The sequence below is a fragment of the Dermacentor andersoni genome, chromosome 8, assembly GCF_023375885.2.
Source record: "Dermacentor andersoni chromosome 8, qqDerAnde1_hic_scaffold, whole genome shotgun sequence".
Taxonomy (NCBI): Eukaryota; Metazoa; Arthropoda; class Arachnida; order Ixodida; family Ixodidae; genus Dermacentor; species Dermacentor andersoni.
In genome coordinates, this window is record NC_092821.1 from 39,911,598 (window position 1) to 39,925,237 (window position 13,640).

General features: G+C 44.8%; 1 protein-coding gene across 1 annotated transcript in view; it reads right to left on the bottom strand.

The window, feature by feature from the left end:
* Positions 1-488: 488 nt before the first annotated feature.
* The window catches only part of LOC126519861 (fatty acid synthase-like), a 97,584-nt gene continuing 84,432 nt past the window's right edge, over positions 489-13,640 (bottom strand). Inside the window, exon 14 of the mRNA XM_072284055.1 lies at positions 489-891. Within this exon, the coding sequence (XP_072140156.1) occupies positions 821-891 (71 nt within the window). The 3' untranslated portion in view covers positions 489-820. The remainder of the gene's footprint in view (positions 892-13,640) is intronic.

A 13,640-nucleotide genomic window follows, 5' to 3' on the forward strand; every position in this document is an offset into this window, starting at 1 on the left:
TGGGCTACAGCTAGCTTTAAAAATCGGCAAAGCCTTTAGTGTTGCGCAATAGGACATGTTATATTTTGCCAGCAATAGCTTATAATTTCGCAGCTATCGATGAACACGCAAAGAAAGGCGCAGGAAGTACAACACGAGTGGTATTTATTGATGAATTTTTTTACCTTGTATCTGGTATTAAGATTACCTTCTGTGCAGTACTCGATAATCTTTTTGATGTCAATATGTCCTGCAACGCTCATGTAAAACATGCCGGCCCTGAAATTTGAAAAATTCGTTCTCTGTTGTACAGGATGAAGTAACTGTGACGGCTACAAATACCAAGGTAGATATCACACTATTTAGCATAGAACGTGCTGTGTTTTGAAATCTCTTATTTTTGCTTGTTTTCGATTACTTGACAAAATAAGGTTGAATCTGTTCTTAAAAGTACGTTAGAATCTGTTTTGTATAGCTCACGGAAGAACCGTCAGCAAACTTCACTTTTATATTTGAACGTGCAGTTGTGGAACAGTTGCACCAACTGCGCCACCCTGTGCCGAAACTCCATTTCAGCGGAATGTTGCGCCGAGCCTCTGCCAAAGCATGCACACGAGCAAAACCGTCCTTCTCTCACTGTTTCGCAGCTGGCAAAACTTAAATCAAAACAACAGCACGCTGTCATCATCACCATAGTAGAAACACGTTCAAATATATATATATCCAAAACAAAATCATGACACGGTCATCCCAAACCGTACTTTATTGATATTCATCGATAGAACTCCGCGGCTGCCGTTGTTTGATGCACTAGGTGGCTCCTGAAGCCTCAGATCATTGTTCACTCTTTTACACGATGGGGTTTTTCTGACAGGCAATCAGCACTTTGAGTTGAATCTTTGCGTTGCAGATCTGGCAAAATAGAAAAAGAAACAGAATGGACACGTTTAAACTCTTTGACAGTCAGTCTCCACTTCAATAATGTAGCCACGTTAGCAATGAAGATATTTTTTCATATGACTTCACAGAAGCAATGGCTAAATAAGATTATTGGTCCGTCGGGTGCCACACGTCTAGGTACGCCATCAGTCAACACCACCGTCATCCTTAAAGCTCAACTGGACATACAGATGCGCATTTACAAATGAAACTGGTAATCGCGCAAGCAAAAATAAGAAACAACAAATGTCAACAAAAGTGACACGTGCAAGGCACCAATGATTTAAATGGCAATGAAAGAAGTTGCAGCAGACTGCTGCCACCTTGCCGAACCACAACCCAATTGTAAGCGGAGCTCCTTTTTTCTCCCCCAATCTCTTGCAATTAGAGTACAATGGCTGTATTTAATCTCATACGTGAAAACGCTGCCCATACATGTCTGTTCTTATTAAAACTTTGCATGCGTCTAAAACTCTTCCGCGCTTCTTACCAATTCTTGCAAAGGTCGCAATTGCGAACTACTTCGTCTACTCCTTCTTCCCCCGTTTTCGCTATATGTAATCGCGGTGCCGTGACAGATTTTTCAGGGAAGCGGCATAAATTCTGCGTTGTTCGTAAAAGGCATTTCTCAAGCACCACATCCAAGTGCGTCCGTAACTTACTGCAAAGGCCGTAAGTAGCACACACACTTTGAACTCTGCCTACGCATTACACATGCACCCCTTATTTCCGCCATATATAGCCTACCTGCCTTGTTCACACCACCCATTACATCTGGAGAAAGCAACTACAAACGTCGTATGGTGCTTGAAAAATACCTGAAAAAATTTGCAGGTGTACTTACCTATCACCTGAGAGACGCGAAGGCCAAAGCCTTTTAAAGACTACTGGAATTCACCTTAATCCGCCTTCGTCTGCCTCAATCCACCCTAATCCCCCGTAATCCAATCTCTGATCAATGATTAACGTTGCTAATTATGGATCATCTCTATACACCGCTGGACCTGCTTTGGTTGGCTTCTGACTTTTCCTTGGTCATGCGATATTTTTCTTATCTCACCAATCTATCTAGAAACAGAGATGTCACGCTTTCGCCTTAAAACGAAGGTTACGTGTTCACTTGCAGCGCTTCCACTTACGCGACGAACGTGAAATTTTTTTCGCGAAGTTGCATTTGCCATAACCTTATTTCAGCGAAATAGAAAGTTCGTGTAACCTACACTTATGATGGGTAATTGGACGCATAGCTGATGCATCCCTATGGCACTTTCTAACACTTGATTAGGAATGTTTTTTACACAGAATTCATTATATCTACAATAACTTAAATTCTCAGCGACATCCGCCATAGAGATTCGCCAATGTTTGCCAAAATGAACCTTGGTGGTGTTTCTATTGCGACCACGGCAACATGCTAAATACTACGCCACCCGACAGACAGCCTCATAACGCTTCACAGCGCTTGCGTACGTAATATATTGCCAGGGCATCAATTAACTAACTTTTAAGCTTTGCCTGTAGTTCATCCAATACGTGTACTTTACTACTACGAAATATAAACAAACTTCGTCGTTTATTTCATCGACGACTCTAGGCGTAGTTCCCATCACGCTTTAAAAACAAACAAAAAGGAAATGCGGATTCCCAAATTATTTATGACGCTCCAATTTTATGCAATGAATGCGAAAATGATGGGCACATTCGAGTTAGCATGCACCGCATTTGTATAGAATGCACATTTTGTGAAAGGCGCAATTCTCGGGAGACAAACGAAGCCGAAAATGGCAGCATGGCACATTCAAGCATTAGCTTATAGCTTCTTTTTTTTTTTATTAAAAGCAGGGTTTGGTCAACCTGCACACAAATTCGTGTTAACGTTTTCTCTAAGGCCACTAAACTTGCTCTTGGTGGCATAGATAGATTGATAGCGCGAAGGCATCGTCTGTCGATGGCTGGATGCTGCATTAGGTGTACAAACAAGGGACACTGAGCAAGGGACTGTCGACGTAAGGTGACCTGCTCGCAATGTCAAGGAAGACACACTGGTTCGATGCGTGTAAAGAGGCGTGCGTCTTCTTACAGAAGGTACATTCAACGCAGGATTGTAACGCACCGATTTATAGCGCGAAGGCGTCGTCTGTCGATGGCTGGATGCTGCTTTAGGTGTACAAACAAGGGACACTGAGCAAGGGACTGTCGACGTAAGGTGACCTGCTCGCAATGTCAAGGAAGACACACTGGTTCGATGCGTGTAAAGAGGCGTGCGTCTTCTTACAGAAGGTACATTCAACGCAGGATTGTAACGCACCGATTTATAGCGCGAAGGCGTCGTCTGTCGTTGGCTGGATGCTGCTTTAGGTGTACAAACAAGGGACACTGAGCAAGGAACTGTCGATGTACGGCGACCTGCTCGCAATGTCAAGGAAGACACGCTGGTTCGATGTGTTCAAGAATGCGGGATAAACTTGCTCACGTAACGACGCCAGCAGAACACACAAGGAGCAGTACTCCCACGTATGCTATGTCAAAGGAAAATAAGCGAAATAACATGCACACAATACTGCAAACTTTCAGAGCTTGGATAAAAAGCGTCAAGAATTCATGCTAAATAAGAGATATTCCGGATAATGGTAGTCAGCGCACTTTCATTAGGATGTCTCAAGAAAAATTAGCGTCAAGGTGTTAGGAGACTTTACCGTCAAGGATTTTGAGAAGAAAGGTGGAGGTCGAACTACTCGTTGGAGACTAGTGCAAGTAACGTTACAGCTAATTCAACGGTTTTCATCAAGTGATCCAAGGAAGTGATACCACACACATCTGTGAAGTGCTTGTTGCAGTGCCAAAAGACCATGAGTTCATCAATGACCTACAATATCGCGGCCAACGGTAGGCTGATGCTTCTTGGTTCCCGCATGGATGGATGGAAAAACTTTATTTTCGTCAGAACGCATGTGCGGACGATTGCGTGCTAGATGGTCATCAACTCATGGCTGACGGCGACCTGGGTGGCCTACTCCACGGCCCTGGTCTAGAGGACCGGGTCTGAGCTGGCCAACACGGCCTCCCACTGGTTCCCGCATGTTCACCAAGAAGGTATTAGCCTACTGGGTGAGGACATTTCTAAAGGATATTCGGAAACGACGTCACTTGGGATGATAAACACACAGGTTTCCTTTCAATTGACACTGTACAAGGCTGGGCATTCCAAGTACACTTAAACAGCGATGTACACGTTCATCCGCCCATAAAAGCAAGTTTTTGTCTACTTAGGACGAATTTCTGCATGAACAACGACGGTGTATGCTAAGAACTACGAAAGCTTTTGCAGCTCAAAAAATTAGGAATCACGAATGGTATTGAACCATCCTCCTATGATGAGCAAGCTCTGAAAGTTTTCAACAAAACCACTGATATGCGCGCTGACAGATGTGAAGTTTGTCTGCCTTGGAAGGACTTCCAAATAGACATGCACGATAATTGCGGGGTAGATATCCAACGACTCCGCTGCTTCCTTCGCCGGCTGTCTGGGAACAAAGATGTTCCTGCCACAGGTTGCCGTTCGCAAACTGGTCACCGTCATCCAGGATGCGGCTGCGACGAAATACTATATACCCCATGGTGAAGTAATCAGGGAATCGACTACAACGACTAAGCTCAGAGTAGTCTTCGAGGCGTTGTCCCATTACACTTGAATGACTTCGCTGAACGACCACCTGTGAAAAGGCCCGAACCTCCGCAGCGATATGTTGAAGACGTTGCTGCACTTTCGCCAGCACCAGTTCGGAGTAGCGGCTGACGTCCAGAAAGCCTTCTTGCAGAATGGAATAAATTCGTACGTCAGGGACGCCCTGAGATTCGTTTGGTGTGAAAGAAAACACAAAGAGGAATATGTGACAGGCATCACTTTCGTGATTGCCACATTGCTCGCGTGTCTACCACTTGATACTATGGCAAGCCTCTTTCTTGCTGCGCGTGATATTGTAGTATCATTTCCAGAGCGTATCGGGGAAGCACCGTCGAGCAGCTGAGAAGTTGGTAAGCTGCTTTTGTGGATGACAAGGTCATCTGCGTTCCTACTGCCCAGGACGCCTGTGAACTATACGACTATGCTACAGAAATATTTGCAGAGGCAGGGATGAAGTGTCTAAGCACTTGGGTGCCATTTTAAGTATTGTACAAGACGACGAGTGAGCAGTAGACACCGTTACAGCCATGCGTAAGCTAAATTGTCACACCGTCTGCAACTTGTCAAGGCATAGTACCTGGTTGCGGGTGCTGAGGATCACAGCATGTATACTGAGGTTCCTCATAACCTAGCGCGGCCTGTAAACCGCTAAAAGAGAGCTAACGGTGCAGGAGCTTGCCGCTTCTGGAAGGTATTGGCTTTACATTAACCAAAAGCAGTGATTCGGCCTTGAATTATCAACCCCCCAAGCAGGATGAAACCTCCGCAAGGTGTCGCAAATCAGATTTGTACCCCTTTCCTGCGGAGGATGGTTTGTCGTGGATTCAAACGAGGCTCGGAAATATGTTGGTATGGATTTTACTGGACCAGTATACCTGAAAAGTGAGCGTACACAAAAATCTTACATCGTGTTGTTCATTTGCGCGGCAAGGCGTTCCATTCACGTACAGCTTGTCATGCGCTCAAGGGCCGGCAGTTTTTAGCCTTTCCGGCGTTTTGTTGCACATCTTAGATACCCTGCGTCGATTTACTCTGATAAGGCTCTTCGCTTTAAGCGTGCTTCTCGTGAACTTCGCCCTGTATATGATACGGTTCGAGGAAGTGGGGTTGGCCACAAACTGTCAGCTCATCGCATTACGTGGAAATTCTCGGCTGACTGTCCTCCTTGGTACAGTGGATTTTGGAAGCCTATGGTGTGATAAGCTAAATACAGTTTGAGAAAAGCTCTAGGAAGGTCACTTTTAGATTAGGATCACATGAGCACGGTCCTAACAGAAATTGAAACGATCAGAGCACGCAGACCTTTGGCGTATTCATATCCTGCCACAGAGGAACCAGAAGTCTTGACAGCTGTCTATTTCTTGCATGACAAGAGACTGATAGTACTCTATGGCTTACAGCTGTAGCTATAGTGGGTAGCTCCAATACTGAGCTGCCTAAAACATTCGGACAGCTTGAAGAGATGCAAAAAGACTTCTGGAAACGCTGGTGCAAGGAATATTTAATTCTCCTCTGAAGCGCTCATAGTAAGCCAGTGTGAGACGTCACTAGCATTGCTCAAAGCGATATTGTCACAGTGAGCGACAAATCCGTGCCCAGATTTCGGTGAAAACTCGCACCTGTCCTGGAGAGCATTACGGGCAATCACGGAATTGTACGCGCATGTAGCTTAAGCTTGGAAACGGCCAAGTAGTGACGCGGTCAATACAGCATTTGTGCTTTCTAGAAATGTATCCGTAGTACTTCATATGCCCGGAGTGTCAATAAAAGCAAAGAAATAGCTCACGCACAAGGAAACAAATGAAGTGCGGCTATTGCAGACGCGTGGCACGGCAGTCCTTCGTCTTCATGCTGAAGTAAACAGCGGCGTGAGATGCGCTTCCCTGCTTTCTTCAGGCGTATTACCCTTCACGGTACTTGAAGCCTGGTGTACCGAACAACGAGGCCTTCAGACTTTACAGCTTCTGTTGAAGCCTGAAGAATGAAAATGTCGCCACGCAGTACACTTCACATACGAATTATCTTTAGTGATTTTGAATTTGCTCGCTTGTGTAGTCATTATATGACGCCGACAACATCACGGATAAAAGCAGCATGATACTTCCGAACGCTTGAATAAGTAACTTCCTACAAAAACCATACGTAACCTCCAAAGATGAAACATTTGTCATTCTCCACTCACAAAATTCTTCCAACTTCAACGAAATACAAGCACTAAACCTTGCATAGTTAACCGAGGCCACTGGAGAAAATTATCTTTACGGCTTGTAAACGAATAAAATTTTTTTAGTGATTACAAAATTCCGTAATTATTTTGGAAACTAATTTTTAAGCTACACACTGCAAACTTTCAATGCCCATTACCCTTAAAGTTACCCCCATTTCTTTAATATTAGAGCTCTCTGAGAGCTTTGGTCTGTTTACAAAGGTGGAAAAACTTTTGAGCCTTTAACGCTTACAAACACGTCGAAACGAGGGCTTAGCCATTTTCAGTTGTCTCCTGACTGAAACACACACTTCAAAATTGGCCTGCATAATTACCCTTATGTATCAGAAAACATTAAATATTTACGTGTTATTTTCCAGCAATTTTACTGTCGCAATAAGTGGTTTACTGTCAAGTTCAATGAGAAAGTGTTTGCCGCCAAAACCACAGGGCTTCTTCACAAGACGTCACATACGGCGTATTCATTTCATATTCACAGATTCAAATGCGCTGCTGCAGAAAAGTGAACCCAGATAATGTGTGCCTTTTCACAGTACTATCTGCACAACAACACGGCTGTCTCGATTATACGTCCCTACATACCCTATCTAACGAGAACGCTTAGATATGCCGTCTTAGTATAATCATGATCCTTCAATACTTCTATCTTGGTCATGAAACTCCCCGCAAAGTTTGATCTAGGGACAAAAGGTGGCACGAGAGACCCTGGCGTAAGTAAAAGGGGAACAATCTGCCGTGGCAGGTGGACTGGCTGCCTGATCATGCAAACCTTTCTCTAGTGAATGTGCCTCTCCCCCACTTCTTTCAGCGTCTTTGCACAGCGAAGATACAACGGGAACTTCCGGCAAAGTAATTTATTGTGCGATGCGTTTGTGCTTAAATTAAACATCGCCCACCTCCACCAGATAGCCTTCCTTGTTCGAGATGTTTCGTTCGGCTGTCTCTATTTGCACGTTTTCGAGTTAGTTGGATAAGCCAGTTATGTATGGTTCGCAAGTTCAGTGCTAGTTATTAGTGAATTTTGTTATTTCAGTTGTATAACATAGCTGATCACTGGTTAGCCTTGTTAGTTTGATTAGTTAATTAGTTATTAGTTACCTTATCTATATAGTTATCTTAGTTGGTGTACTACTTAGTTATTATGATGTACTTCGCTTATTGGTTGAGCTGGTTTTTTTACTGTATTTTGTTATGTTACTTATTATTGAGTTTAGTTAGTTTCTTTAATTTGATTACCAAAACTTCTGCTACACCGTAAAGGCATTACGGCAAGGGGTGCACATAGAAAGTCGATATGGTTTAAACACATTGCTAAAAAAGAATTCGAAAACAAAATGCAGAAAATAATAGCATATCACTACGCATTTATTACATTATGGAAACGTAAGGCAAACGAAAAGTTATCCTACACATGTCACAAGTCAAAACGATGAAAAAAAAAACACTGCTATCGTTTATGTTTTCTATGTCTTCAGAGAGATGGTTTCATTCTCTAATTGTTTTCAAGAAGAAGTTAGCTAAACGAGTGGTTCTGAATCAGTATTCATGTAAATAATGTGCTGGCAATGCTTTGAACGACGTTAACGCAGTTGTTAGATTAGTTAATAAGTTAGGTTAATTACTTATTATTTCGACAATTAGTTCAGTAATGACCTATTTGGTTGGTTAGTTAACCATCTGGTGAGCCTTTTAGATTTGGTAATTAGTTGGTAAGGTATGGTTCTTATTAGCTGGAAATTAGTTGAGTTATAATTGGTAACAAATATGTAATTTAGTAATAAATTTAGTCATGAATTTGTTTGCATAGTTAAAAAATTACATATTTCCTTGGTTAGTTACTCAGCTGTTCAGCTTTGTTAGCTTTAAACGGAACTGTTTTACGTGTAGTTACATAAAAGTGCGACGTGAACTTCCTCTGTAGTTGGTTTCTCACGAAGATGTAGTCCAAGTGTACAATTGTAATAATGAACTAAGCCACTGTTGCGAACGCAGAGGAACCTGGAAATTTAACAAAGCGTTGTAGTTGTTTGGTAGCAGTTGCAGTAGTTTAAATTCATCAACACTGTACAAAGAGAGGTCGGCGGTTTGCACGTAGTGTCGACAATATTCGCATGCGGATACAAGCAGTCGATCCTCGCGCAAAAGCGACGGTACCCACAGAATGCCCGGGGCGTCCGTTCTGCGCCGGCTCCAGTCCACCTACTTGCGCCAACGCCGCGGGCGCTATGTGAAACTCTCCCATAGCGTTTTGCAGAAGCTAACCGGCTAATCGGTGGGCAATATTCTGTGATTCAAAGGCGGCCTTACAATGTCTTCTGTCATCTCTTCGTCGCGGGTCCTGTGAACAACTAGTGTCGGAGATACGAGAAATGCACCATGGTATCATAGCGAAAGGACACGACGTCGTGTTTCAGTGGCTGCCTGGCCATTGCGGTATCTCCGGCAACGACGTCGCTGACGAAGCTGCTAAGAAAGCACATGAAGGAGCAACCCTTGTTTCTATACCTTTATCGCGGACTGACGCAGCCCAACACTTAGGCAAGCTAGCGCACCGTATGACATTGGAGAAGTGGCACACACCTGATTTCACTCAACATCGATTGCATTCCCTCGATCCATCTATGCAACTGCGGCTGTTACCAGGGCTTCCGCGTAATGAGGAAACAATGCTGTGCCGCTTACGCTTGGGCGTCGCATTCACGAATGCATATACGTTTTTAATTGGAATGGCTGATAGCGCCGAGTGCAATGCCTGCGGTGTCGAAGAAACTATAGACCATCTACTGTGCTACTGCCCATCATTTGAAAATGAAAGACAAGGACTCTGCACAGCTCTCAACCAGTTAGATAGAAAACCGTTCACCTTGAACAAGATCTTGGGACCATGGCCTCGCATATCGCAGCTACAAAAGGCCACAAAAGCGCTGCTGCGATATTTGAAAGATACAGGGTTGAGTCAGCGTCTGTGATCCCGACTGAGTGACTGAACGATATCCCCGGTGGACTTTCTCTTCTTTCTTTAATCTTTCCGTCCCCGTTTCCCTTTCCCCAGTGTAGGGTAGCCAACCGGGCTCAGTCCTGGTTAACCTCCCTACCTTTCATTTATCATTTGCTCTCTCTCTCTCTTCATGACCAGACGAAAAGTATTGAAGGCCTCTGGTATAATACAAAAAAAAAAACGCATGGCCATCTAGACAATGTTGGTACTGAACATGAGAAGCTGGCGGCGAGTCTGAAGAAGTCATTTTACGTTGATGACTTGCTTACTGGAGCAGATACATGCAAAAAAGACCCTGATCTTTACGAAATGACAAAGAGAATCATGAATGGCGCCGGAATGATCCTCCGAATGGTAAGAACCAACAAGACACTGCAATAAGTTTTACTGACTAAGGAAAAGCAGATAGATAAAGGCGCTAGTGATGTTACGGTTGTATTAGGTATGCAGTGGGATAGAAATCATGATAATTTTGAGTTTACACTGAAGTGCGTAATCGAATGCTTAAAGCGAACGAAGACAAATAGAAAACGGTATTTAATAAAGACGGCATGCAGGATCCTTGCTCCTCTTGGAGTACTTTCACCCTTCACAGTGACTGTGTAACATCTATTTGAGCAACTGTGGCACGAAGAGTTACCCAACGAAATTAGTACACCTTGGAGTGAGTGCAGCGCGGACGTCCTACAGCCTGGTTCCATAACAATTCCGAGCTGCGTAAGAAGCAGTCTCCAAGGAATCACGGATACGATGGAGTTCCACATTTTTGTGGATGCTATAGTTTGAGAGCGTACAGTGCATGCGTATATCTGAAGGCAGCCAACCAGCAAGGCGAGTTCATTACTACGCTCGCAGCGGTAAAATGTCGAGTGGCATCGATGAAAACGATCGTGTGGCCGATGTTAGAGCTAATGGGTGCATTTTCCGAGCAAGGTCGTTGAAGTACATGCGATGTGCGTGCGATTTCCGCCCTTTTCCTTGTATTATGTGAACTGACTCTACTGTTGGTCTCAGCTAGATCCGAGGAAGCGGGGATAAAATGAGCCATTTCGCCAAAAACATAAGGAAACTTCAGATGTGGCAATCCCCGAAGAATGGCGTTACTGTCCAGGACAAGGGAATCCGGCAACCATGCTCATAGACGGCGTACCTGCAAGGACTCGTTTGGAAGGCGACATCTGGTCGAGTGGGCAAGAAAGCCTTTGGGTTATAGAAACTTATGTGTTATGCAGGCTGCGAAAGAGGCCAAAAAATAATCAACGCCCCTTTTTTATCTTTTTGCAAACGATGGAATGCAAAACCTACAGTTGTTAATTAGGCTCCTATACCCGTAGACAAGATGAGGATGTTTCGACGCTTCGAAGTTGTGGGAGTAGATTTTGCAGGCCCGCTTTACGTTAATCAAAGGGAGCTCGAGATTGACACCACTAAGTATTTCGTTTTACCTTTCACTTGTGCGAATACCAGAGCGGTGCACCTTGAACTGACTGGTGGTCGGTCCACAACGGTCTTCCTCCTTGCGTTTCACAGATTTCTGTCGCGCAGAGGAGTTCATCTAAGTTAATATTCTGATAACACCTGGCAATAAAAAGATCTTCACGGGGCTTGCAAGACTTCTGGGGCGGTATGAATGGATCAAATTTTTGCCCCTTTCCATGGTGGGGGGGTTGGCAGGAGAGATGTATACGGTGGATGAAGTCGGCGCACGCAAGACACTTGGAAAGCACATGCCCAAGAGCGAATAGCTAAAAACATTACCGGTGCAAGTGGAGGCCGCAATTACAACTAGATCGCTAACGTATACGTTCACGGAAACAGGAGAACTTGCTCCGATCTGTCGAGCCATTTTCCAGTAGAAAAATAGTTGTTGGCTGAACCGGAGTACGGCGGCGAGGAATACCAGAGGTGATTGTTGCAGACAAGCCATGAAGATCTCATTAAAAGACTACGATATCGCAAAAATTTTCTCAAACCCCTGCGGCTTTGCTTGAAGAAAAAGTATCTATTCGAACTTGGTTCGCTTCATCACTATCCAACAGCGACAAATAAAGGTTTAAAGAAGGACGACATAGTGGTCACCGAGGAACCCAAAGCCTCACGATGCGTTTGGCCACTCGGAAGAATAAGGGAGGTCAATCCACGACGTGATCGATTACTGCGAGCCTGCGAGTTCGAACTCAGGACTGGAGGTTAAGAAGGCCTGTGCAGAAACTGTACACACTATAGATGACATCTATTTCGCCGGGCAGGGAGAATGTAGAAAAATATGTGTTATAATCAAGAATGAGTGTTCATAGCGATAAGAGAACGTGGCTGAACTCCGAGCGGGCCCTCGGTGTTTGAGTCAGTCTCTGGCGTTTTACAGCGAAGTTGTATACCTCTACGCTCGAAGGAAATTTTCGTGTCGTAAGCGTGGGCTGATCCCGGAGATAGTTCAATATCGGGCCGAGCCGCAGCAGAAGTGCAGTTCGTCATTAAGGGGCCCACATACATAGCTTCGCTGGTCATCCTTCTTCACAGAGCGGAAAAACACTGAGTTTCTTTAATAACCAGAGCATGAATATGCTAGAATGACAGCGATAAAGTGACGTCGATTGATCGACGAAGGCAGAATGGCGAGAATGGCATGGTGTTCTTGAAGTGACAACGCTGCTAAACTATAGCTTGACAACTACGGCTTGACGACAATGACATGGTGACGGCAGCATGGAGAGGGTCAAATGTCGAACTTATAATAGCAACAATGAGTGCATGACAACACTGGCGGGACGACGAATGCATTTAGCGCGACTGCAATGGCGTCACGACCACAGCCTGGCGAGGCCAGAGTGACGACGACGGCGTGACAACGGATGCATGAGAGCCACTTTCTCATGACGATGACAAGGAAACGGCGGCATAATTATGATCGAATAAAGAGAGCAGATATGCGGTTTAATGACGGATAGAGATTGGCGTCTTTGGAAGTACAAAAGTGGTGGGACGATGACGACAAGACAATAGTGAGATGACGTTATTGAATTACTGATGCTGGTGATGACAACGGCACGACGATTCGGATGACGAAGTTACAATGATGACGACAGAACAAGCGCGACAGTATTAGCACGACAGCATGACAAATAATAAATAACGACTGTTGCATGACGACGATGGCATGCCAACGGTATGAGGATAATTGTAGTGATCACTAGCGTGTGAGAACAACGGCGCGGCGATGACTGTTTAACGAAGCCGTTACGACGGCGATGGCACGGCGAGAGTCGCATGGCGACGCTGGAGTGACGATGGTGGAGTGGTCATCATTATGCTGGTGTGACCACGAATGAATGCATGATGCTTGAATGCTGACGTTGGCGTCACGACAACGGTACCACACAGTCCGATGAAAAACATGCGATGACCTCGATGCAACAACGATAGCTCCGCGACCACGATCTTAGTGGCCCAAGCTGTTAGAAAAATTGGGCTGCTTAGTTGACGTATAAGGCTTGGCGATGATGGCATGACAAAGATCACACCAGTAAGCTCAAATGACGACGACCACGACGGCATCATAACCAGGCCAGCGGCCCGCGCCGTCGTGAATTAGCGGCTATGGTGTGGCGCTATTAAGCACGAGGTTATGAGCAAAACGTGAAGAAGGTGAATGCAGGAGCCAACCTTTCGACAAGTGGACTTGTCTTCAAGGCGACGTACGCTTTCTTCGCCACAGTATATATAGGTGGGGTTCTCCTAAAGGATGATGATGATGATGTGTGGAGTTTTATGGCGCAAGGGCCAGGTGTGGCCAGGCGGGAGGGTGCGGAAAC